The sequence below is a fragment of the Polypterus senegalus genome, chromosome 13 (assembly GCF_016835505.1).
Source record: "Polypterus senegalus isolate Bchr_013 chromosome 13, ASM1683550v1, whole genome shotgun sequence".
Lineage (NCBI taxonomy): Eukaryota > Metazoa > Chordata > Cladistia > Polypteriformes > Polypteridae > Polypterus > Polypterus senegalus.
This window is the reverse complement of record NC_053166.1, coordinates 70652688-70679620: the sequence shown is the minus strand read 5'-3', so window position 1 is coordinate 70679620 and position 26933 is coordinate 70652688. Positions and strand designations below refer to the sequence as shown.

The 26933-nt window shown below is 37.7% G+C and overlaps 1 protein-coding gene across 2 annotated transcripts in view; it reads right to left on the bottom strand.

The window, feature by feature from the left end:
* The window catches only part of tfe3a (transcription factor binding to IGHM enhancer 3a), a 70346-nt gene that overhangs the window by 27547 nt on the left and 15866 nt on the right, over window positions 1–26933 (bottom strand). For both annotated transcript variants that reach the window (XM_039774108.1, XM_039774109.1), the window contains exon 2: window positions 6841–6954. In XM_039774108.1, coding sequence (XP_039630042.1) covers window positions 6841–6954 — 114 coding nt within the window. The remainder of the gene's footprint in view (window positions 1–6840; window positions 6955–26933) is intronic.

Here is a 26933-nt window from a genome sequence, read left to right as displayed (position 1 = left end):
TTTGCTGTATAATGAACCTACTCAAGACATTTTGACATACTGTAGCTACCTGGACAGCTTAAATTTTGTGACACCTTAACATGGGCACCCCACAGTGCAATTTACTTCCCAGTACAGGTGTTTAACTTTGACCATTATTGGATGTTGAGAAACCAGATACACTTTTATTCAACTTGATAAGTCTCTGTGCCATTGTTAGCTCCATCTGAAGTGATCTTCAAGCTGTTAGTTATCTTTGCTTTGGAGTATGTATGGCGTGCTTGGAAAGAAAAGCATGCGGAGAGTCTGTTCAGAAGAAAATAAATAACCTGGAGGTAACTGCTAATCACAAGGAAAGGGTACAATTAACAATCTTGTTTTTTTATTATTAAGTCATATTTAATCATACTGTTATTAATGTTCCTGAAATGATAAAGAAGCATTCTTCTCCTCACTCAGCACCACAAATATGATATATTTATTCATATGAACACACAATGACTGCATTGCAATACATCACTTTAGGTTTACATACAAGACATACATATAAATTAGTGCCCAGTAAAGCGCATCTTTTATAGGCCATGTGTAAAGCCATAGTGCACCCACAGCTTCTTAAAATGAGTAAATATCTTTCAACTTTTAATACAGTGAAACAAAAAAAAAAAGTCTTAAGAGAACAACCAAAATTCAGGTTTCACTACCACCTTAACTCTTTCAGGGCTAATGTCGACTTTTGTCAAAATTCAGGAATAGAGGACGGTAATCAGCTGTAAAGTGCAACAAAACTCACCCTTACATTTTAGTTTGACTCTTTTTGCTAGAAGGAAAGTAACATAGCTTTGTTGATTTAACCTCAATTCCCTACACGTGCACGAGTAGCAAAGAGCAAACAACCTCTAAAATGGCACCAACATCTGGTGAGAGACCAAAGTGAATGTGCAAAGCAAAATATTCCATGGATGTTTTACATAATTTCATTGAATAGGAAGCTGACTTGTCGGACTCCGAGTTTGATGCAAGTGATCTGGAGATGGAGATCAAAAATAAAAACGAGGCACCAGCATCATCTGATTGGTTCCCAGGTCATCGTGGTGCTGAACACTTTCATGTAGCTGATGCGCCTACAGCAATGTTTGCATGTGAGGACCACCACTTATGATGACAAGAGGTACAAACCAGATTGCATCACATTGCAACCGCCACCCAGCTGCTGTGCAAAGGCTCACCATGCATTCCTGCTGTCCCCAACATAGCCACTGCCACCAGAGATGCCAAACATGCGCCAACAGCAGCCACAGCACATAGCAACAGACGTTTTATGTTGACTTGTGTGTGAAACCATTGATTTGTGTGCGTTTCAGAAAACTGTGTTTTTTGGAAAAAATATTCAGCCCTCAAAAAGTTAAGAAATGTCTATGCAAAAGAAGAAATTTTCAATGCAGTTATATGACTAGGACCTATGGTGATGTTATCTTGGAGTCATGTGGTCCCAGGTTAGCAGTCTGTAAGCAGAATATTAAAATTTCCACACAGTCCTTTTAAAGTGAATTCTGGACGCTTTGAGTATAAGATGGCAACCATCCTGGGGCAGGGTTCCAGTCTAGCTTTGGGCACACTCAAAAGACATGCATCAACATTCACTTATACTGGTCTAGTAAATTTGTCAGCCGTTAACGTATCCTGAGTGCCTATGGGACGTGGAAGTGAACTGGAGTATCTGATGGGACACCCAGATATTTACCAGGCCAGGATTCATGTTTAAGGTCTTGAGGCAATGAGGCAGCTTTGCTTTTCACCACACCACAATGTCCCATCATTTTACTTAGTTAAATATAATTTCTTCTGAAGTGTGTAGGAATTTAAATCCACATTCAAAGATGGATTAGTAAATAACAATTTACAGAAGGCATATGATGTTGTTAAAAAGCTATGTGATGGCTTTAAATTAAAACGAAGACATATCAAGAAAAGTTATGGTGGACTCTTAAACATTCCATACAACATCACAAGATGTTGAAGTAACTATAAACTGAGTAGATTACCAAGAGTTGAGATTGCTGTAGACTTTGACGTGGACCTTTTGCAATTTATGGGTGTGAGATTTGGATGTACTGCTACCAAAGCCTTCTCAAGAGTCAAGTGGATGGATTACAAGTCAAAGGAGTCCATTCTACATGAACTTCTGATTGAACGCCAAATAATGAAATCAATCACACAGGAAAAAAATGAGATTCTTTGGTGAGGTCTACATGACTGGAAAGCTGTCAACACTTAACTCTACAAGGGAAGATACTAAGCTGACAAATGAAAGGCAGCACAAGGAGGAGGTAGATCGGTGACATAACTGAGTGCACCAGGAAAAGTATGTGATAGGAAATAATGGGGAGAAGTAAGGCCATGTGGTCTAATGCTGTCCAACTCTCTGTCATAGGAATACAAATAAGCCAAGCTAAGAATTTCTGCCGACTATTGAAAAAGTCTCAGACCTTTACAGAGAAATGAGCCATGTGACAAGAGTGAATTCAGATCAGAGTATATTCATGCCTGCTTATGGACCACAGAAAATTAGTCAGGAATGTTTCCTGGAGGCAGCATATACTTCTGTAACCCAGTCAGGCTCTGCTCACATGGAAATTGTGCACCTGCTTTGTGGGCTCACCACCTGCAAGAAAATTAGGGCAGGATAGGTTTGAATTTACAAATGGAAAAAAGCCTGGTGGATCACAGAACTGCTAGTTATAAAAAAATGACACTCTTGAAAATGTGTAACATTTTATGTTTAAATCTCCATTATCTTTAAATAAGCAAGATATAAATAAATATGCTCTAGTAAAAAAAATTGCTTTTGTCACAATAAAACACAAAAATGTAGAAATTCCCACCTTCCAATTCTGCATGCTTACAAGAACCTCTCACTTTCTGAAGCTGCCATGTTCTCTCTGAGATTTTCATTAACAGGATGGCTAAATGAGATTCTTTACTAAGAGTAACAGGCTGCGATGATATATTGTGTGCTGAAGTGACAAGTGAGCTAGTAACTTACAACTTCTTCCACACAAAACATTTATTTAAGTTGTCTTGGTGTGTTTATTTTTTCACTAAAATACCCTAATTTCCTCAGATTTAATAAGATATACTTTTGAGACATGAAAATATTTGAGTAATTATCTGATATATTTTCAGGATATTTTATACACATCAACACATACAGTGAAATATTGTTTTTTCTAAATATGCCTGTCAAATGGCTTTATTGTCATGATAAACACAAAGGAATACAAGCTTCATGACATCATTGTTTTTATGTTCACAAAGGATTATTATTTGTTTAATGAAACCACATCTCTACATGCAGTTGGGAGGTATTCATATCACTTTATTTACATGTCTTTTTATTTTTGGTATACAAGTACATTTAAGGCTGGAGGGTTGTAAAACACAATTGCCCAATTTCTCATTTTCAGGTGCAGATTAAGATAACAGAAACTTCTGACATTGGAAAAAAAATGTCACAAAGTTCTCAAAACAAGTGTGAGATCATAAACCCCTCCTTCTGCACTATAATGTCTCAGACAGATTATGATGGCTTACTTTTCTGTGAGTTGCAAAGTTAAATAGATTTACTGTAGTAACCCTTGCCAACACCTAAACAGATGGCTACCTAACAAGAATAATTTCAAGAGTTGGCATTAACAGGTGCCTCTTTATCCAAAATATGCTGTCCTTTATTATACACAAACAATCATTGACTATTTTCCCATGGTACTGACACTTCTACTCTATTATTTATGGTTTCCTGGCATTTTCTTGTTTTTCTTTTTCTGTTATTAAATTCATTTCCCTAAGGAGTGATATGCCAACTACATTTTCCCGAAGACATAAACAAGAGTTTGAGGAAGGAGCCTAAAATGTTAAATATAGAAGTTCAATCACACTCTGCACTCTATAAAAATAAAATAATATATACACTTATGATGCAAATGATAAAAATATCATGCTCTCTGCCAGTTTAAAAGAATGATGTTTTAGACACATCTGTGCACTGTAACTAAATGACTTGTTTCGTTATAAAACATGAGCACTTCCCCTGTACAAGTGCTGCTGCCTCATCACTCCAGAGACCTTGGTTGGATTTCTTACCTTGTTAATTAATTTTATTTATATACATATTTCACACATGAAATGCATCTCAAAACCCTTTATGAAAAAACAATACTAATTACCTTAAAATATACAGTCTATCTACAAAGATAAAACCAGATACAGTACTAGAAAAAATGGATACTAAAATGATAAGTAAAATATTTCAAATAAATAAATGAGAAATACAGAGTAAATTAAGAGTTGCAAAAACTATTACTTATTTAACCTACAAGTGATAATGTGACAGAGTCATTAGGCACCATGGCTACAAATTATTAGTTCTCTGAGGCCTTGTCATGCATGTGGTATACATGGTTTCTGCTGTCCTGATTATAGAAGATACTTTAATTTAATTAGCAGTTTTTATATAACTATAGCTTCAGCCAGATGACAGTGGGCAAGAGAAAAACAAAAACTCTAGGAAGCTTAAACCCAAAGAAAATACATTGCTGGGGACCCACGGCATTCAGTAGTTCAAGTATATAAGATTTTGTTAACCTAAGCTAAATGGCAAGCAGCCCTTCCTGGGCGGTCTACATTTACGTTACCAAAGTAACTAAAATCACACAGATAGGATGGTTGCTCTCCGTTTTCAGTAGTTTTCTTCAGAAGCTTCAGCTTCTTCTCATTTGGTATGTGTATGAATCTGTCTGGCAGCTCCAGACTTCCAGGAGTCCAGAGTTCCAGAGTTAGCATGCGACTGTCTTGTTCAGGATTGGATCCTGCCTTGTACACACATTGCTAGGAAATGTTTCAGCTCCCTGTGACACTCTAGTAGAAATACCGTGTTCAGGAAGTCAATAAGTGGGTAAAACAAATATAAGGAAGAAGCAAGCATTTAGATTTAACAAAGATGAAAAGCTGCAACATGATCTGGTGAAATGAGTGCTTGTTTTCATCAATCAGCATGAGCCTTGCAGACTTTTGCTGTCAAGAAGCTGTCATGGAAGATACCAAAAATACCTAATTAAATGGTGTGTGCTTGTATATACACTTGATGGTTTAAATGCCTATATGGGGCATTTAAAGGGCACAGACCTGGCCAAGTGGCATAAACCAGCCTGACCATGTGATAAAATAACACCCTTTGCAAACTCTTCTTGCTGACAACAATAAAGCAGGCACTAGTAGAGAGTATCAGTGTTATATCTTACCCGGGTGTGAACAAGCAGGTATAGTGCTTGTGATCCAGCGATGGAGGTTAGCAGCTAAGCAAAGATCTCAAATCTCAGTAGTCATGGTGTTCTGACACCTGGCCTCAATGAAGAGCACGAGGCATTCCTTGTACCTTGAGACTTTACTTTCACATATGTCTGACATAAACAGGCATATAATAAACAAATAAGGTGCATATTCTTGTAGCTGGATCTGCACCAATTCTTTAAATTATAGCTGTTTAATTTTAATACTGCTTGTACTTCCAATTTGTCTGTTAATAAGTGGTAAGATTGTACTGTGCACACTCTAAATAGACACATGTCAGCAGAATGAAGTGCTTTACAAATAAACATGAGCTTTTTAAAGGAAGAATTGCTGATTACTGTCATTTTTAAAAGATCTTTGTTGAGTAATTTTCTGCTACTTGGTATGCCATTATTTTAAAAAAAAAAGTTGTGAAAACAAGTGTAAAGGAAAATCCAACTGAACAATTGTCCAATTGTGTGGCGATTCTGTGTGTTATGTGATCTCTTGTATATGAGAATGTATTTTTGTTTTGTGTTATTAACTCAGTGTACCTCAGTTGCCTGTAAGAGCCCAGATGGAAGCTGAAGGGGGGCTTTTGACTTCAACCACCTTATTTCCAAGAGGTCCTGTTACTGACAATCATCACCACAAACCACCTCCAAACTTAAAGAATGAACAATAATGCCTAAGCTGGTTTTAGTTCTTGATTAGGGCCTTGTTTGGTCAAAAAAGCGTTTTTATTTGAAGACTTTAATCTTCCTCTTTTTCAAGTTGTTATCTAGGGTATGCTGTTCTCTTTCTAATGAATCTTATACTTCAATAATACTCACTTTTTGTTATCATAATGAAACTGAATTTTAAAAAGATTAAATATGCAAACATTACCATCAATTAAATCCTTGTACTGGCAGCAAACCCAGATACAGACAAACACGGTAATATTCTTAGTACAGAAAATGGTAGCCAAATCCAGGAGGGGTTTTAATCCATCCTAAACACACATATTTACATACCTACAGGTGCTCCGGTTTCCTCCCACAGTCCAAAGACATGCATGTTAAGTGCTTTGGCAATCCTAAATTGTCCCTAGTGTGCGCTTGGTGTGTGGGCGTGGGTGTGTGTGTGCCCTGCGGTGGGCTGGCGCCCTGCTCAAGATTTGTTCCTGCCTTGCACACTGTGTTGGCTGGGATTGGCTCAGCAGACCCCGTGACCCTGTGTTAGGATATAGCGGGTTGGAAAATGACTGACTGACTATCACTGGACTAATTTAGAGCATCCATATACAATTAAAAAAACAATAAAATCAGAGCATCTGCAGAACCAGAAGAAGAAAAGTATGTGGACACATGTGTCTCAGGCCCAGGTTTTGAACCCAGGAAACAATGGTTTTTATTGAGTTGTCTTGCCTTCAAAAAATTCAAACATGATTGCTTAAATATTATGAGTCACATGGAAGCATTCATTGGATTAATCATTTGTGACCAAATGATAACTCAATAGCAATTCTGTTTTACCATTCAGTGAGTTTACCTCTGAGCGATGGGCTGGCTCTTAAGTTCATAAAACGTTTCCTTCCCAGAAGTTAATATGTTCTCCACGTCAATGTCTGCAACAATTCCAGATTCTGGCTGGAGAGACTCCAAGCTATAAGAAATAAACAAAATTGAAATAATTTATAAACTTTACAAAAGTTCAGATTACCTGGTTTTCAAAAAGTCTTGGTTGTAATGGATGCTAACTTAGAACTGCTTTACTTTTTTTCCCCCCTTTTTCCTCACTAGTTGCTACTTTCTGACACTCTGCATACAGAAAGAAAACATTTAAACAGGAAAAACATACTGGAGATGCCTTTAATTATTTTCTCCACCATTAATGGGTGGTAAAAAACTGAGCAAATTCCATATTAAGTAAAACTAATTCACATCCAATGGCATCATCCTATAGATCAGCACCTTTTTTTGTTTCCTTTTATGTTTCCAGCCATGATGCACATAGCACTGACCCATTCTCCTGAAATGTACAGTAAGACGTTAGATATGGATCAAGCTGAATGTTTAAAAGATTAACTATGCACAAACTATTAACTATTAACAATTAACTCTTAAGAGTGGAACTCGAAAAACTCGACAGCTGTGCTAATTGTGTCCCCATCAACATCCATCCATGTACTAATTCATTTTGTATTCCACAGAATTATAGAAGATCTAAGCTTCTCCCATCACCATAAGGCACAAGGCAAGAACCCACCTGGGAGTGGGTGACAGTGGTGCTTAGTCACTCATATGGGACCAAATTAGAATCACCAATCAACTTTATATACACATCTTAAATGACACTGGACAAAAACTCTCATAATCACAGGGACCATTGGCAAACCCAATAAAGCTAGTGACATGTCCAGGAACAAATACTGGTCCCTAAGAATCTGCACCTTCATGATAGGCCCAATTAAAAAAAAATCATCACACCCACCAAATTTTTGCAAACGTCATGGGATTTAGAAAATCTTAGGTCAGTATTTAAGGTCCTTGACCTATAGTGTTTTGAAGACAGTACGACAAAGGCTTTTTCTAACTTAGTTCTTCCTTGTGGATGTGTTTTCAAAGAAGGGATTTAATTTGCTGCAAAGCAAGCATGATGAAACCTGTTTAGTAATGACTGTTCAAAGAATGTATTTTAAGTCGCAGCAACACAGTTTATCACGTTTCCAGTGCATTTTGCAGATGGATGTTGAGACTTTAGTCACATGAAAATTAATAAAATCAGCTTTTCTTCCTATTCTTGCTTAACACAACTATCAAAATGCCAATTGATTATGGCAAGATGAATGATAGGGTTCATAACTTGGTTGGATTTATTCTCTTCATGTTTACTGTGTGCTTTCTCACTGTTAAATGATCACCTGGAATCTCGATCTCTCACCTAGAGCTATTGCTTAAGCTGTGATGAAATGATAGCCTGCATGGTGTGCTGGACATTTCGAAAGGATGGCAATCTGAGATTTCTATGTATTTTTCTTAGTGACAATGTTTCCTCAAGACAAACTTAATTGTGTTTTATTGACATACTGTGTCGACTGTATTGGGCATGTTACTTTTCATTAAAAAAAATAAAAATAGTTTTCTATGACTGACTTTTAAATTTGGGAGTTTACTTGTTCTCTTCATGCTGCTGGCACGGCTAAGAAAGCGCCCTACGTTTCCAACAGATGTACACACCTTATCTCCATCTGCTTCATTTACCATTTTTCTTGTGGTTCACATTTTTTCATAATTCATTGTTAAAATTCAGTACCCTGGTAATCATCAAAATAATTTTCAGACTAGCCAAGTGAAAACAAAACTTCTTTGAATATATTCAAATTAGCAAATGGGCACATATCCCAGATGTGGGGATAAACAGAGACACATGTGCAAATAAAGGAACTCAACTGGAGCTGCCTAGCCAGAGAGCAGAGAAAAGCAACACCTGGAGGTCGAAACACAGTGTACAGTCATGAAGTAATCCGATAGTATACACGCATTATACATAATATAGGATTTCAGTGCTGCTCTTCATAGATCTAGCATGCTGAGATCAAAACCAGTGCCTGGTTGTAATTGGTGTAGAGACTGCATATTCTCACCTTGTCTGCAATGGTTTTCCTCCACATCCCCAAAAACAGACTGGTCAGGTTAACTGGCAATTCCAAATTGGTCCATGTGAGTGTGGATGTGTGTGATGGACTGGCTGTTTAAATGTCCTTAGTACAGTGCTGCTGGGATAGGCTCCAGTCTCCCATACAAGTTTGAGAATGTTATATTATTATTTCAGTCTCCAATGTCTTGGATGAAATGTGGGCCACGATGAGTAAAACAGAACAACTATGAAGCATTTTTAAGAATAATTACAAAATGAACTCCTCTCATCAGTCGATCTGACATTTTTTGTCAGCTGATTTGTATTTGCCCTGGCATCTCACATAGAAGTCTGCTAAGACATGGCACATTAGCAACATGATTGTCTGTACTTCCTAGCTTGCCTTTTAAATGTTTTTCCTCTTTTTTCTTCCACTTCCAGAGTTCAGGATTCACTGCTTATCCCAAATAAATCTGCAAAATTTACACTGCTGACGCTGCTGCTCCTGAATATAGATCTAATAAAGTCTTATGTCCAAAACTTTGTTGCATTTCGTCCAAAACTTTGTTTCATTATGAAATGCCTATCAGTGTGGACTGCAGTTATCTTTTGCATACCCATCAAGTTTTTAACACGCTTAATTTAATTCAGGATTGGGGGAGGGGCTAGAGCCTATCTTGGCAATGCCTGGCAAGCAAGACTCATGGATAGGTCATTAGTTCATGTTAGGACACACTCACTAATATACCCATACTAATACTGGGTCATTGTAGACTTGCCAATTAACTTAACATGAGCCACTCTACGATGTGGGAGAAAAACCCACACAGACACAAAGAAAGAAGACAAACTCCACATAGTTAGTGATCAGGCTCGGATCTGAATGCAGTATCCTGAAAATATGAGGCAGCAGGGCTACCACTCACCAAAGTTTGGCCCACTTTTTGTAAAGAAATTGCTAAATTCAACTAGGGAAAGGCTGAAAATCTTGAACATTTCCCTGATTACAATCCTCAAATCACTAACCATGCCACACTAATAAATCACATGCTCCTTTTGAGCAATATGGATGAAGGCAATGCATGCAGTACCAGGACTAACCCTCCCATGCCAATACTTGCAATTTTCCTTGATCTATAAAATTCCAGACACCAGAAATTAGTGTCATTATAGGTTATTGTCAGGTAGCAACCTGAAGGCATTCTTTCAGCTATGAAATCATTGGGTCAACATATTAACACTAAATAATTGCCATGGAGGACATTGGCAGACAAGTTGTGGAAAATATAAAACCAGCATTTGGTGCATAGTTATATTAAAACTGAATAAATAAAGTGCCAGGCAATTACAGATTCTATGTGCCCCAGCTCTAGCAAAATAGCATTCATTTTGACAACTGAAACTTAAGAAACTCCCTGACCAACAAACATATTTATATTTTCCTTCATTGGTATGTTATTTCCAGTTAAAAAACAGATGGTTTGGGGGATAAAATGAAAAAATTTATACAGTTCTTCTGGTTTGTTGTCTGCTTCAGTAACATATCTAGGAAAACTTTACAAGTAGAAATAATGAAAGCCAAAAATTATCTGACATTATCTTTGATAAAGAAATCATGCATTAATCCAGTCGATCACTCAGAGCAGAAGATTTAAATGTAATGCACTTCTCGAATATTTGGGATGTTAGAGGAAACAAAACTAAAAGAATAGAATATACAAACTTCAAACAGACAGTGACCAGACTGAGATACGGAAATGAAGCAGTGAAGCAGCAACACTAAACCTACCCCACATCCAGTTCCCCTCTTGTGGTCTGTTATGAAAATAGGATGCAGCCCTGAATGCAGCACTGCTTTACTCATAATTTGATTCTGAACAGGATTATTCAAGATGACCTGGACATTTTCAAAATATAATACTCATCAATTGATGTTCAGATAACATGAGCCATTCAATTGTGCTCTTCTCATATCAAAGACATTATTGTGTTCTGAAATGGGCAGGTGCTCAAGGTAGGGCTGGTTTCACACATGAACCATCAACTCTTAACTGGATTGAGCAGGTTTCTTGATGGATAGGAACTCAAAACATTAATGTTAATGCAGGATGTTGAAACTAACCATGCAAGCAAGGCCAAACTAAAGTGTCTTCATATTTTTTATATAATTTTATTGATTTTATTAAAATCAAATAACATTCCAAACAAATAACTCTAGTTTTATATATTAAAAGAAAAAAAAGTCAACCCCCCTAAGAAAGAGAGCTAGGCCAGCAGTGCAAAACTTTATGCTAGTAAAAATAATTAAATAGATAAATTAATAAATGAATAAAGAAGATAAATTGAGGAAAAAAGAGGAGAGAACCTGCTTCCTCAATTTAAATGCTTATTCTAAAATGTTATTGATTAGATGTTTGTGATATTTAGGTATAGCATGGAAAACCACCTCTAACATGCCAGGCACAGTGAAATGGCTAGCACTTTATTTGTTTTTACTTGCTTTTGCTGTTTTGTGTTCCCTCTATACTTGACCCTTCTTATGTGTTTTATTAATAAAACCATCATCTCTACCTTTATTTCCCTTTCTCATTCATGAGAATAAACTGAATAAATGGAAGCCCTTAGGAACGTCCAAATCCTAAATATAAACGAGTGAAAGAGATGAAAATTCACATATCCAAATGTGTGCCTTTTATCCAGAAAAACACAAGTTGACTCAAAGCTGGAACTGGTGCCAGAGATACTTCTTTAAAAAATATTAATTTACTTAATTAAGAAATCTCTACATAATTCACAGAGCAAAATCTCTTATCCAATTTAGAAGATGGTTGACTTGGGTTAACTCATTTAAAACTGTCGGATGACCTGAATTGATGACATGACTGTGGGTGAGTACAGAGGACACTATATGACATACAGAGCCATAATGTGCACATGTTTAAATTACATATAAATTAAAAAATCATCCAACATGCTGGTCCACATCCACCCTCTCTGTTCGCTCTTTTTACCCCTGGCAAAGCTTAGGTCAATCAAGATCAGGACTAGTAGATTTCACAACAGCAAGTTACAGTATGTTATGTTTATGTACTAGCTATGACATGCAAGATTTTAACATCACAACCTTTTAGGTCTGATGAATAAATAGTGGGGTCTGTTAGGGAATGAGGAATACTGTTGTCGTTATGTTGTATGTTTGTATTGATATTTTATTTGTATCAACATCTCCAAATCAAACTGACATTTATAGCAAAACAATAAAGTTAGGACAGACCATTCATTATATACTTATATTACCAGTTTCTGAGAGAATAAAGATGAAAATGCAGTGACAGCTTACTTTAAACTAAAATGCATGTTTAAGAGCATCTGATGCACACTTTTCTAGATTATGTCTCTTCTTCAAGTCAGTACACTAAAAAGACCCTTGTCCAACTTTCATTTGCTATTGATAAAGGAAATGGACATATAAATAGCAACACACACACACAAAAGGACAGACAATTAAATGTTTATGTTGATTAACAACAATAAAACCTTTGACAAGTCCATTAAAAAAGAGATGCCAATAAAATAATAATACATTTTAATAAAGGAGGATCACAAAAGAGGCTTCACTTAAACAGCACAGGTGATGATGTACAAAAGAAAAAACAAAACAAGCACATGAAACAAACTGTGACAATGCAGTCAGAAATATAACACCTCTCATCAAGCACTGAAAAAAGAAATATCACATGGAGGACAAAGACTTGGGAAAGTTTAGCACACATGGTTTACTGTATAGCAGCCTAGTAGCCGAGTTTGACAAGAACATAACAGAGCTATTTCAAATGAGCCATCGGAAACAAGTTACCTTACACTATACCAAAAGCACAAGCACATAGAAGGGGCTATGTGGGAGATTTGGTTGCAGAATGTGGGAAAAGGTCTACAAAAAGAAGAAGAGAAAAAAAATGCTGCTTCCATATTTTACATGCAATTTGGAAAGTGGCCTAATTAGCTCTGAGGTCTCATACTGTGCGAGTCTATTCTCAACTGTCATTTCACCATTATGGGGAAACATCAGTTTTAATTTCTGCTAATTCAGCTTGATAATATACAATCCTGAGAACTTTTAAACTTCCAGCCACATCATCGCTACAAAGCAGTCGTCGGTGCAACTCCACAAGGTTTTCTGTTCTCCATTGAGCTTTATGACTAACTCTCCACAACAGCCAGCATAGAAACTTTTCTCACTCATTCACTTCTCATTTTCAGAGCAACCAGGTGCTCCAGGTCAAAACCTTCATGTCTATACTTCACTTTTCAACTTAGACCCAACCTGAAAACCTTCTGATACATGAGATAATCCCTGTGATCTAATCATTTCAAAATGTGGGATCCTTCAGGAGGCACAAAAATGTGCTACAAAGTGAAAGCATACTTGAATGAAATCAGTGTTATCATTCGACTTGTCATTTTATTTCATCAGCTTTATTAGACTTTTTTCCAATTTGTAAAATATTGTTGATATTAGTAAACCTTTGAATCCAAGTACTTAAAAAAGATACATTTTTACAATGTAAAAAATGTATGGGACATACTATGTGGTATCTTTACCATGCAAGGACAATTAACAAAGTAAAATGCAATTTGCTTCCAGTGGTGTAGTGGTTAGTGCTGCTATTTCATGAATCCGATGCCTGGTCCCTATTTGTGTGGATATACTCTGTCCATGTCTGGAAAAAAAAAAAAAAAACGTTAGGTTAAATGGTGTATGATTATGTGTGTTCCTATATGGCACTGGTGAACTGTTCAGAATTTTCTCCTGCTCTGCACAAGCTGCCAGGCTCTGGTCCATCACAATCCCGGACTAGATTAAGTGTGTCTGATAATATAATGTTTTGTAATATATATTCTTCCATTTATGGGCAGTGGAGCTAACTACCTGTGACTAAACAGTCAGATTTAATGAGATAGTCCAGCCATGTCTAAAGCCTGATAATGTTTACACATATTATAGCTTTCAGGCACTGAAAATACTGCAAGGTCTAAAGTAGCATGCTTTTGGGATTGAGAATCTAAACAGTTTCAAGAATGAGAAGTTTATATATAAATGAACAGTGTATGAAAAAATAGAGTGGCAGAGTGGTTAGCGCTGCTAACATTTCACAGCTGCACTGTCAAGGATTTCAAGCTTATGTGGAGTTACTCTCTGTATACAGCTGACATGTTCTGCCTGTGTCAAAAGAAACAGATTAGTGATATGGACATTTAATCACAACAGTTACCATATTACATACATTATAATTTAATTTTAAATCAATGCAAAATTGAAACCCCCTGTGATCTGAAGTTGGATTGTGGCAAGTTTGAAAATGCAGTGTTCCCATAGATAGAATCCAAGATTGGTAACAGATTCAAAAAGAATAGAACAGATTTTCAAAAGGTGTGTTATGCTTAAAAATGTAAACTGATTTGCAATTAGCTATTGTGTGCCATTTTTGACTTACTTTTATAATCAATCAATTAGGATAAATGTACCTATACACAACACAATCTATATGGGAATATATCATAAATTGTAGCAATGAGAATGTTTTGTGCTGAAACTGGCAGGACTCCTCAATTATGGGACAGACTTATTTTTTTTTTACTATTTATTATTTGGCTAAAGCCTTTGTCCGAGGCAGCTTACAACATATGAGGGATGCAAGTGATTACATTTCTTTTATTGTTCCAGTTGGTGCATTGGCACATGCACTTGCTCATGGTCACACAGTGTCAGAATCAGGATTTGAACCTAAAACCTCAGATTTTGAAATCCATAACCTTTACAACTTCATCACACTGCCTTCCATTTATGGAAGAATATATTATATAACATAATATTCTCAAACCCACTTAATCCAGTCCAGGGCTGGTGTGAACAAGACCTAAACCTGGCAGCTGTGGGTGCTAGACAGGAGAAAATTCTAGATGTGACAACAGTCCTATACAGGCTCACACATAAACATATCAATACTAGAAACACCATCTAAACTAAAATGCTTTTCTGGGACTTTACTTCAGCAGCATTTAAAGTTGTTCTCTAAAATTGATTAGTCCATTGACCAGATGTCGTAATTATTTCTACACTATATATTTTATTACATACCGTCTAATACCACCTTAAATTCAGAAATGTTTTTCAAAACAAATTGCCATAAACAAGTATAGGAACGTAATAGCTTAAAATATAATGCATGTCATAAAATATTATAAACCTTTTTACTTGATATAAAATCAGGAAAAATTACATGCTTTATTACTTGTACTGTCTCAGTAATTATGAATTACTGATACTTACATAATTGTTAAAATGTTTATAGACAGTTAATAGCTGCTTTTAGTAGATACCTAAACTCAAGTGTTACTACATTTTCATTGTTGTGGCCTACACATAAAATACAATAAATGATTTTAGTTGTTGTAACTGATTGCTTTACTTGTTAGGTAAGATGTTAGTTAATGATAATTCACAACCTGCACTAAACAGCTCAAGTTCAGAAACAATTGTTTTTTTCACCCAATACAATTACATTATAACTTTGACTGAAGGATTTTGTAAACCCTCCCCCAACCTAACTGCCTGTTGTTGCTGTAATATGGCGTATAACAGCAATGCTCCCATAGTTATTTATGGCATTGCTTACCACACACAACATTTTTCATTTATTCAATAAAATGTACATCATCTGTTACTTCTTCATAACACTTCCTTAATGTCTGCCTCCCAATCCTACCCTTTATGGCCCTGGCTAATCTGACACAAAATCCTAAGAAAAGCAATTCTCACAAACTATGGTAAGCTTGTTCAATAGCAATCACACATGCCTTCTCTCAAAACTGTGGGGCTCTAGTAGAGGGTTAAAAGGTATCACCCAATGTCTCCACCATACTAAGGTCCTGGGGCTTATGGGCTCTTAATCAGATTATACCCAAAAAGCCAAGAACGCTTGGCTCTATTAATCAGCAGCTGAGGAGGCAACATGGTTATAAGGCCTACTATTTTCATGTTTGTTAAAGACGTATGAAACGTTTAATAGGGGTGAGCATCACAACTCCTGACATAACCTTGATCAGAATGAAAGAGCTGCTCAAAATGTTTAACAATGAACTATATTGTTCACTACATGCAGTTGATTACATTGCCTTTGTGCAAAAGCAATAAGTCCCTGTTTATGACTTCATCTTTTAAAGGGGCTTTGTCATTACTATCAACAGTAGGTGGAGGTGAGGTGCAGGGTGGATTTAAATGGTGCCTATTGTGGTACTGTCCTTCTTACCTGCTCTCTCATGCCCAGATCAGTGTTGCCATGACAAAATATACAGGTTGGACATGAACAGCTGCAGAGCTGTACTGAGCTTTTACTATGGTTTAAGAAGTGCCGGTCTGGCCTAACTGGTCCAGGCCCACTATGTAAGAACAAAGCAAAGTGTGGGGAAAATCTGACTGCCAAAAAACAATTCAAAACATGCCAATCTGCATTAATTAAATGCATCTCCTTCCAAGACTTCATCTCCACTTGAGCACTCACCTCTTCACTTCAGCTGGATGTGCATGTTTAAGTGAATATACAGTTCATCTGCCAGCACAAAAATAACAGGATCAGTAGTAGCAGTGAGAATGACAGATTTGAAAGAGCAAGATGGGCAGCCACAGAATATTATTGATGGGCCAAGGTCAGGAATCCATGTAGAAGGGAACAAGCAAATTCAAGAAAATATCTAGACACATGTCAGATGAAGAACACAATAGTAAAGAGGAAGAGCAAAAAATTAAGAACAGGAAAACAAGGCAAAGTTCAAAGCACATGAAGCAAGTGAGTGGGTATAGAAAACACTGCTTAACTAAAAACGTTAGTGAATTAGGAGCGAATGGGACTCTAGTGAGTGCAGAGTAAATTGATGGACTTGAACCATTATACAATCAAATGTCAGCAGGGTGAAAATGAGTCATATATTTACTGTATAACACACAAGCGGTGTTACCCATTTAAGATGGGTAGAAATCTAAGTCATCCATGTAGACCTCTGTGTTGATATTTGCAGTGCACCATTTATTGGAATGTGTTTTGTAACATATTTAGTAACAAAATCCATTATTTATGATTTGGTTGGAATGGTATATGCCATTTGGTATGAGATTCATAAAAACAGTGTTAATATTTGTGATATGCCATTTGTTACAATCACACAGACATGGCAAACAGATAGACAAACAGGTACACAGACACTTGTCCTTTTATTAAGGTGGGTATATATTATAGGCCCAATTCTGTCTGTCTATTAACTAAAATTAAAGAAAGTTTGCTTTCAAATTAATTTGAATTAGCAGGCATTTCTGCACTTACATTTAAATGCTATGCCAACAGCGTACAATTTATTGTGGACTGGGCCAGTGTGTACACAAACACACACACTCATATAACATACTATAAATAAATAAAACACATGCATATATCCCCTTAATATACCTAAATGTGTACAGAAATTAATCTGCTCAGAATCTTCACTAAACATCACACATTATAATGAAGAGGAATAATGACTTTTCTTGCCTGAAAAGAGCTCAGCATGTTTTGCCTTTACCATGCAGTTCAAACTGCTTGCATTTCTCAGACTACAGGGATGCCTTCCTATTGTTTAGGCTTCTCCAGAATATATTCTGCCTCAACCAGACATCAGCTTTGAAAAAGCAAGGGAAAAACTAACTCCAGAGAAACCAGCACTATCAGATGTAGGGAAAAGGTTAAAAAAGGAAATCACACAGTTGCTGGTGAGCTCCTCCCACTGTGCACACTGGAAGGATTAAGTCCAATAAACAACATCATAAGATAAAGGATGATCTGACCCACACAGTAATGCAATAAGCAGCATTACCATCTTTGTTATATATAGTGCCTTTCATGGTGAATGCCACCTTAACTGGCTTTAAAGGTTTCTATTACTTTGAAAAATGTGCATGCTACTATGGTCACATTAAATTGTAGCTGCTGAAACACTGAATCAGAGCCCACACGCATAAATATTCCGTTCAAAGAAAAATACATTTGTTTAACATTACAAAGAGCATATAATTACTGTTTAACACTTTTAATGTCTGTTATATAATTTCCCACATGTTAGAGGACTGGGCTCCAGGGATTAAGCATCCCATCTAGGTTACAATACCCTGACATGCATCTCAGAAATCTTTCAAGGCCAGTTCTTTAATGATTTTGCAAAGAGTCACGTCCAGATCTTGACTGCCACTGTCCTATTTCTAATAAGTCAAGTTACAAGTTTCTCCAGACTGAAGGCTACAGGCTCACAGGGGCCAAGCTGGCTTGTTCAGACCTCCATGTAAGCAGGTTTGACACTTCTAAACTCCTCCCCCAGATAATATGAAAGTGGATCATGGAGGAGCCCTGCCTGCTTCATATACTGGGGCAGTCAGCTTGTCTCTCAGTGCCACAGTGTAAAGCAGCCTTTGGCCTTTAGTTGGATAAGTAACAGAGAGATCTAACCACTGTTTTTGATCCCAGGTTGTTCAATGTGACTTCAGGCAGCTACTGGCTTTGCTCTACTGTAAATACTGCTGGCAGACATAGGCACACTCCAAATGTAACAAGATGCTGTTAAACCCACTAAGTGCTCTTACGAAAAAGAAAAAGCCCTCAACCTCTCAGTGACACCGCGTGCCTTCGCGTGTTAAAGGGCATCTGCCACATGCTTGAAATGTTCTAATTGCCCCGGTCCGCCTCTCTCCGGCTGGGTGTGGCGGAGCGTCGCCGGTTAGCTCAGTAGTTCCCAGAAAGTCGCTCTCAGCGATTTCCATGGTATTCGAAGTCGACATGAACCAGGGAAACCGTCTAGCGTCGATAATATAGCGCCCTTCTATTCTCATACTTTTAAACTCCTAAAAAGTAGTCGGCATACTGAACTTGGACTCTACACCTCCCAATTAAGACCAGGCGGCCGCTGCCTCCAATGCGCTGTCCACTACTCACCTCTGTCAAATCGGGAGCCACACGCTGTCCACCAAGCGCGTCGGTGCCGTTTGGGCCGCGATCATACTCCGTCAAGCCGGACGATTCCGGGTCGTCCGCCAGCCCTCCGCAAGTTAGGAGCGGGGCTGCGAAGTCTCGGCCCAGTCCATCGCTTCCTGGTTATGAAAACTACCTCTCGTTTGCCATTTTGAAAGAGGAAGCTTTGCTTGCAAAAAAAAAGTCGCCGCGTTTCTCTCCTCTTTAAGACGTCACTTCTTGACGATCGAAGTCTGTGTACACCTCTTTTGCAGTTTACGAAATCCAAAGCATTTCACCCTCCCGCCCCTAACAGAGAGCGAGCGTGTCTGTCACGGCAGAAATAAACAGAGCTTGTATAATAAGGTTTACACACGAAGTTGCGCAGCTAGAGCTGCAGAGAGGGACTATAAATAGCGCGGCAGGAAAGCGTTATTTCCAACAATGGCCGCGTGGGGGCAATGCGGTGCGACGGCGATGCCTTACGGTCTACCAGCACTAGTACTTTTAGCGGATGCTGTCAGGACAAGGTTGGGTAGGGAAAATACACAAAATAGGCCTGAAATAAGGCTGAGATGTGTTTAAAAGTCCCTTAGATACAATGAGGATTAGGAAGTGGCAGTACGCTTACGATGTCTTTTATCAAGGTGTGTGGGTATGCCAGGACTCTAACCACTCCATCAGGATCAAACTTCTCGTCGGCACAACAGCTTCTTTATGATTGACCCTTTGACAGGATCCATGAGTTTTGTTTTTTGTAACCAGACTACTGAGGCTTGAAAAACATGTCAGCTTATGCTGTTTTGATGGGTACCATCAAGGGCTATATTTTCTAACTGACCGAGCGTAATTGCCTGTCCGAGGTTGCAGACTTAAGCGGCACGAGCTGGGAAGTCTTGCTTTCTTTTAAACGGGCAGTGTAACCTAACATATAAGGTGTTGAATCTTTAACTACAGAGTTGATAGTTTAATCTCCACATCTGACTTAAATCTGCCAGTGGTCTAACTGCGAAAATAGCACTAAACCATTAACGCTACAACTCTGTACTTGAAGACTACCTTAGGGGTGGTGTTATCAATGGAAAGACGGTAGGAAAAGTCAAGATTTTGACAGAAAACCAACTCCACCTTTATTGGCATGTTCAAACATGGTAACATCCAGATGCAGCCACACCTGATGTAGACCAAGGCAATTTTTTTTTTTATTTTAATCACTCACTGGCTTAGGATATACTGGGAAAGATTCAAAATTTATTTCTTTATTTGACTTAACCTTTTTTTATTCTACTTCCAGTTTTGACTGGTGAAAGGCTCTGTATGTACTACCACATCCAGTATTTAAAATGACATTAAAATGGACTTAAAATACACATTGAAATATTTTGTCTTATATTTTACAAGTAGGATGATTCAACATACTTTGCCACATTAAACTTGTCATTTTTTAAATCAGAATGACATCACAGCTACCAACTATTACGGTGTCAATTTTTCATACTAGCCTACATCATGCTTCATTTTTGGTAATAACCAGTTTAGCAGACCACAAGAAACTGTGGCAGGACAATATTTCTGCATTGTACCTGACTTAATATGTGATAGAAAATACAATATTTTCACACCTGATTAAATACAATTTGGGAACAATAGAGCAATCCCATGAGCATCGGGAAGCCACGCAAGTAGCAACTCTTAACAGGCACCAGTCTGCTACAGGGTCAAAGAACAGACCTATACTCATAAACGGTCAGTTTAAAATAGTCATTTAACCCAACACCTATATCTTTAGACATATGGGAGAAAAGCGAGAATATCCAGCAAAAAAAAAACCAAACACACAAGGGGAGAATGTGCAAACACCTGATATTAGATGACCAGGCATGGGATTTGAGCTCAGCAGCAGCACTACCTCCACTACCTCTGTGCCACCCTTAGCAGAAACCAGTCATCATTAATATTTGCTATTCTGAGGCTTCAAATTTCAACAGAAGAAATGGCTTTACACACACCATCAAATTTTTTATAAAATGTTGACACTGCCACATGTTTTTGCTTTACCCCTTTGATAACCGATGCACTTGGCATACAGCGAGTATGACTTGGCACATTCTTCCTCAGATTGCATTAGAAAACTGATTTGCCAGACAAGAGGAAATTCTGAATCATGTTTCGGAAGGAGAATGATTTACCACACACTAGCACAATTGGCCTCAGATTTTTTGCATTGGTACACATTTAGCTAGCTCCATTTCAGAACAGATGGACTTCACATACACAAAGCACAAATTCTTCCTTAATGTTGGAGGAAGAACATGTCGGCACCTTCTACCAAGCTTACTATCCAGCAAGATATCTTTCAGCCCACACTCACACATGTGCATTCTGACTTAGATTTTGGCAGCAGAATAACACAACAATTATTGTCTGCTTCAAGTTTTATACACTGATTTATACACTGAACTGACTGCGTAGCAGCCTGACTCCTGTCCATAGAGTCTGGTAAAGAATTATTTGGCATGTCCTACATTCATTACATGACAGAGAGAAAAGGTATTCTATGGTTATATCCTCAACACTCTGTCCCAGCATTGGTTACTAACCTTTGTATGTTGGTACCAGATTGTCACAGAATCAGAAGACTAAATTTATCTTGCTATACCTCTCCCATGACAGGCTTCAGAGTCATCTGCCATAGAAATGCAAAGGCCAGTGAACCCTGTAATGCAGGAGAGCTTCCTGCATACAAAGATCATGGTGTCATCTTCTTTAATGATGAGATTCACCAGTCCCAACTAGGGACAAAGGAGATCAACAATGCCAACTGTACAACTCACCCAGTGCTGTGCACCACGAAGCTGCCTCCCACTGCTGCTCTCACCATGGACGTAGAAAATACACTGGTAGAATTCATTGTACCACACTTTTTAACCAAAAGCAACACCATTTGCGTTACAATCCCTGAGACTACAGGTTACACATTTTCCATCCTGTTGCTTAAAGGTTATGCAGCTCCACACCTGGAGGCATGATTGGGAACCTTGCTGCAGTCAGATGTAGACCTTGAAGCAAACACTTCGAGGAAAGAGTGCCAAGGGAGCTGTCATTATTCAGATGAGTCCAGGAACCTCAGAATTTTTTAGAGTGGAAGGAAGAGGAGGAGGAGGAGGAGAAGCCGGGAAGAGTTCAAACCTCCCACTTTTACAGAATTTGCAAGACTCTCTGTTCAGCAGGAATGAGACAGACATCAGTGGATAGCTACAGAGTGGAAACAACATTTGTCAGCATCTGACTTGCTGACTCACATCCTGAGGCACAGAAATTTGGGAGGGTGTTTGGAAATATTAACAAAATCTGTATAGTGCTTTCGATGGGACTTAGTCATCAACAGCTCTAAGAGTTAGGTTTCTGCAGTCAACATTAGACTAGAACCCTTCACAATCTTCATCTGCCCTTTGAGATAGCTATAGGCCTTGTTCTTAAAGTGTAAAAGCCCAAATGTATATACAGCTAGGAGGGAAACTGCGGTCAGGGCTCAGTCTTTTGAAGCAAATAATTGTGCAGTAAGGTTAGCACTTTCATTCAGATGCAAACCTAAGCTATTATATTTTAAGATTATCCACCTTTGCTTTGCCTCGCTGGTAGGATCAAAACACTGATTTTTAAGACTTGGACTGAAATCTACTAGTATGTACCTTCCATTCACGCCACTGCAACACAATGAAGCCGTGACTGTAGAAACATGCATTTCCATAAAAAATATACCAGGTAAGTTTTATTTGGCACATTTAACCACACAGACATCAATGCAGTTTCTAAACCCATTTACAATGCCTATAAAAGGTATTCACCACCTTGGAATTTTTCACATTTTATAGAATACTGAATCACAATGAATTAGATTTTTTTTTTTAAAGAAACACTCTTTAATGCCAGAAAGTGAAAACAGAACCTCTGCATCTAAATTAACTACAAATATAAAACAGAATAATTGATTACATAAGTATTTATGTCCTCCACATTAATATTCAGTAGATTCACATTTGGCAGCTTTGACATCCTTGAATCTGTGTGCACAGGTCTCTATTAGCTTCACACATGGGGACACTGCAATTTTCCCCATTCTTCTTTGCAAATTTGCTCAAGCTCTGTCAGGCTGCATGGGGATCACAATTAAACTGCCTTTTTCAAATGCAGCAACAAATCCACAAATGTACTGATATGGATTGTTATCTGTCAGTTTAGGGCATTAATTTTGTTGTTTTAAGGTCATTCATGTGTAGCTTTGGCTTGATGCTTGGGGTTACGTTATCTACGTGGAAAGGAAATCTTCTCCTAAGGCACAGATTTCTTGCAGACCACATCAGGTTTTCCCTCCAGGATTTCCTTATATTTTGCTGCATTCATTTTACCCTCTACCTTCACAAGCCACCCAGGGCTTGTTGCAAAGAAGCAACCCCACAGCATGATACTGTCACCACCATGCTTCATACTGGGGATTGTGTGTTTTCGATAATATGCTGTGTTCAAACATGCATTTAGTCTGATGGATAAAAAGTTAAATTGTGTTCTCTTCAGACCATTGAACCTTCTTTCAGGCTGATTTCAGAGCCTCCCATGTGTCTTCTGGCAGACTCTAGTAAAGATGTCATGTGTCTTTCTCTTTGCCATTCTTCCATAAAGTTGTGACACGTGAAGCACCTGGGCAACAGTTGTTGTATTCACTGTCCCTCCATTCTCAGCCACAGTAGCTTTTAACTCCCTAGGTATTATTATAGGTGCCTTGGAGGCCTCCCTCACTAGTCGTCGTCTTCCATGATCACTCAGATTTTGTGGATGGTGTGCTCTTACCAGATTTACAGTTGTACCATACTTTTTCCAATTCATAATGACTGATTCAACTGGACTCCAAGCTATACTCAGTGACTTGGATATTTTCTTGTCTGCATCCAAAACCTTTGCTTTTCATTCACCTTTTCACAGAGCTGATTTTGTCTACACTGTGTATGTTAGGCCATAATACTGACTCAACACAAGATGGACCTCCTAGGTGCATTTATACTACAGTAAACTGAAACTGCTTGACTACAGTCAGGTAATCTTCACTGAACTAATTACGTTATTTCTAAAACTAATTGGTTAAACCACTGATGAATCATTTAGGTGTGTCATACTAACAGGGTGAGTACTTATAAAGATAAGTGATTTTGTGATTTATATTTTTATTTTTTTTACTTTGGACATTAAAGTGTCTTTTCTGCTGATTAGTGTCAAAAAAGGCAAACTACTGTATATCCCATGTGATTCGATGTTTTGTAACAATAAAGTGTGAAAACTTCCAAAGCAGTGAAAACTTTTTATAAGCACAATATATATCCACTGCAAGGTTGGACTCTTGTTTCAGCTCCATTAGTCCAAAGCAGTATCCAGTAATGGACAGGATGTCACTCGATCACAGTGCACAACTATGCACACACTTTCATTCACTCTTTTGAGATTCTCAGTAAATTAGTCTAAATCTGGTCATGTTGGGTCAGAAATTAGACCCTGACTGAACATTTTCAAATTTTGTTTTTGTATGGTTGATACTTGAAATATATGTGGTAGATACATCACTGTAGTGAAAATGCAGGCTTCATATGAAGATGGCACGGATGAAACCAGAAACTGCATTTGCAATTACAAAGCTTTTATAATTGTTAACTTTCACTTTGAGAAAATGGGCTACACAAATCCAATTTGAAGGAAGGTAAAGCTATGTTTTTATTTAAATAGATGCAAAAGGAGGCATAGCATAGCAGTATGGTAATTAGGGTCTTTAGCTTGCAGCACCAGGAGACAGATTGTGTGGATCCCTGCCCAGCTAACATTTTTGTGGAGACTGCACATTCAGACTTTTTTTTTTTTTACTTGGATAATTCCACTTACCGCTCCATTCTGAAGACCCATGTGTTAGATATTCAGCAACACTAAACTGACTCAGCTGGACAGGCTGTATGTCTCAGCCATCTAATAGACTGGTTCTCCATTCTGGGTTGGTTCCTGCCCTGCTGTCAGGATAGGCTCTAATTAGGTGCTGCCCCATAACTGGATAAAGCAACTTTGACATTTGATAAATAGATAAACATGAGAAGCACAGAAGAGATGTCTGCTACCACTAGGCCTTTAATGAAGCAAGCAAAGATGCACAGAATTCCATCATATCTGTGGAGACATGTGCAGGAGAAGAACCATAAAAAGTACAGTTCTGCAAAAATCAGTGATGCTGAGGTATATCTTCTGTGCTTCAAAGGAAATCCACTTATAAAAAACACAACATTACCATGCAAAATTCACTGTAATATTTAAAAATGCTTTTGTTCTCAAGTGCTTCTACAGATTGGTGAAATAGTTGCACAAACAACAGTCTTGCAATGCTAGATGCCCTCATGACATCTAGGACATGTTTCTGATTCACAGCATAGATCACAGTTCATTTATATAGCTTCATGTCAACTTACACATCATTTTTATAACTTTAGAAAATGCTGCTTTACTGAAGGACTTTTCGCCCTTTAGCATCACTTCCCTACAGTGGTGTATTGCTGCAGTATGCTGCTGTCCCTCACCCTACAGTAGACATGGGTTCATCAACACTTATTTAGTAGAGTGCACTCTAAAAAGTGCTGTCAACTGTAAGCCACTTTTTCTCTGACAAAGGCAACCAAATTCAAAAGTTTTTTTGTGCCAGCTTGCCAGCAGAAAAGTACATTTCAAAAGATTCTTTGAGACAATTGGCAAGGAAAACAGCATCAAGATTTAAAAGATAGTAATTCCTAGAAAATCAGTGAGGTAATGTGAGGGCTATTATTGTCTGTGTAAACTTTACTGCATACTAAAATGAGGTGCATTGTACTCATTTCCAGCTGAACCGAGTCATATCATTTCTCATTGAGGTATATACATTCCTTGGCACTTTCAGCCAGTTCCACAGATAACACCTTTCCGTGATAAGACAGCATATTTCCCAACTCCTTACAAGAGCACACTGAGAGAACAAGCTTTATCTGTGTAGCTCCATATGCAATCAGGAAGAAAAGCACTAGTGGTAATGACACTTACTTTATACTTTTACTAAAAATGAGGGTTATTCATTAATGCTTTACTTTAAGTTCATATGGACATTTACCTTTTAGTCTTTTTAAATAACAACAACAGTAGGTAGCAGCACTGGGGTCCAGTGGTAGCGCTGCTGAATCTGCACTAGTGAATCCATAGAGGACACTCATATGGACATGAGCAGAATATGAAAATTCCTTATAGACAGACAGTGACTGGGTCAAATCACTTTAACTGTGAGGCAGAACTAACTTCTGTTAATATTACTTTAACTGCTGTCCCACTTCATATGCAATTAGTATACTGAGTTTCTGTGGTCACAGAAGAGTGTGCAAGAATAGTTTATTGAGTACTTGTGTGCCAATGTGAATGAATATTTGTACAGATAGTTCAAAATGTTTACTTAGTAAATGAAGGAGAAATAATGTTTCTCATGTGAACAATACATAGTTTGTAAAAGTACATTCTGATAGAAGATGCAAAAATTCCAGCTGGAAACCCCAGAAAAACACTAAACTACAGTAAGAGAGGCAGCCAAATGTAATTTTGCACTGACATTATATGAAATCAGTAATTAATGGTACACTTTCCCCCATTTTTAATTCACTAATACACAGAACTTTCAGAGCTTGTGTGTGTAATTGACCTATTTTATTCCTAGGGCAGCTTCTGTACAGACCTGTAAGATTTTTTTTATCCATTTGTTAATTGTAGAGTAAATATTTTCATCTGTGAGCATGCTTTTGGCTAGAATACCTTAAATGCCAAAAAATAAATAAATAAATAAAATAATGAATTAATATGTGGTAAGACTGGCTTATGGTATATAACTCAGCTTGACATGTACCAAAATTGGATCTAAACCAAGACCAGGCCAAG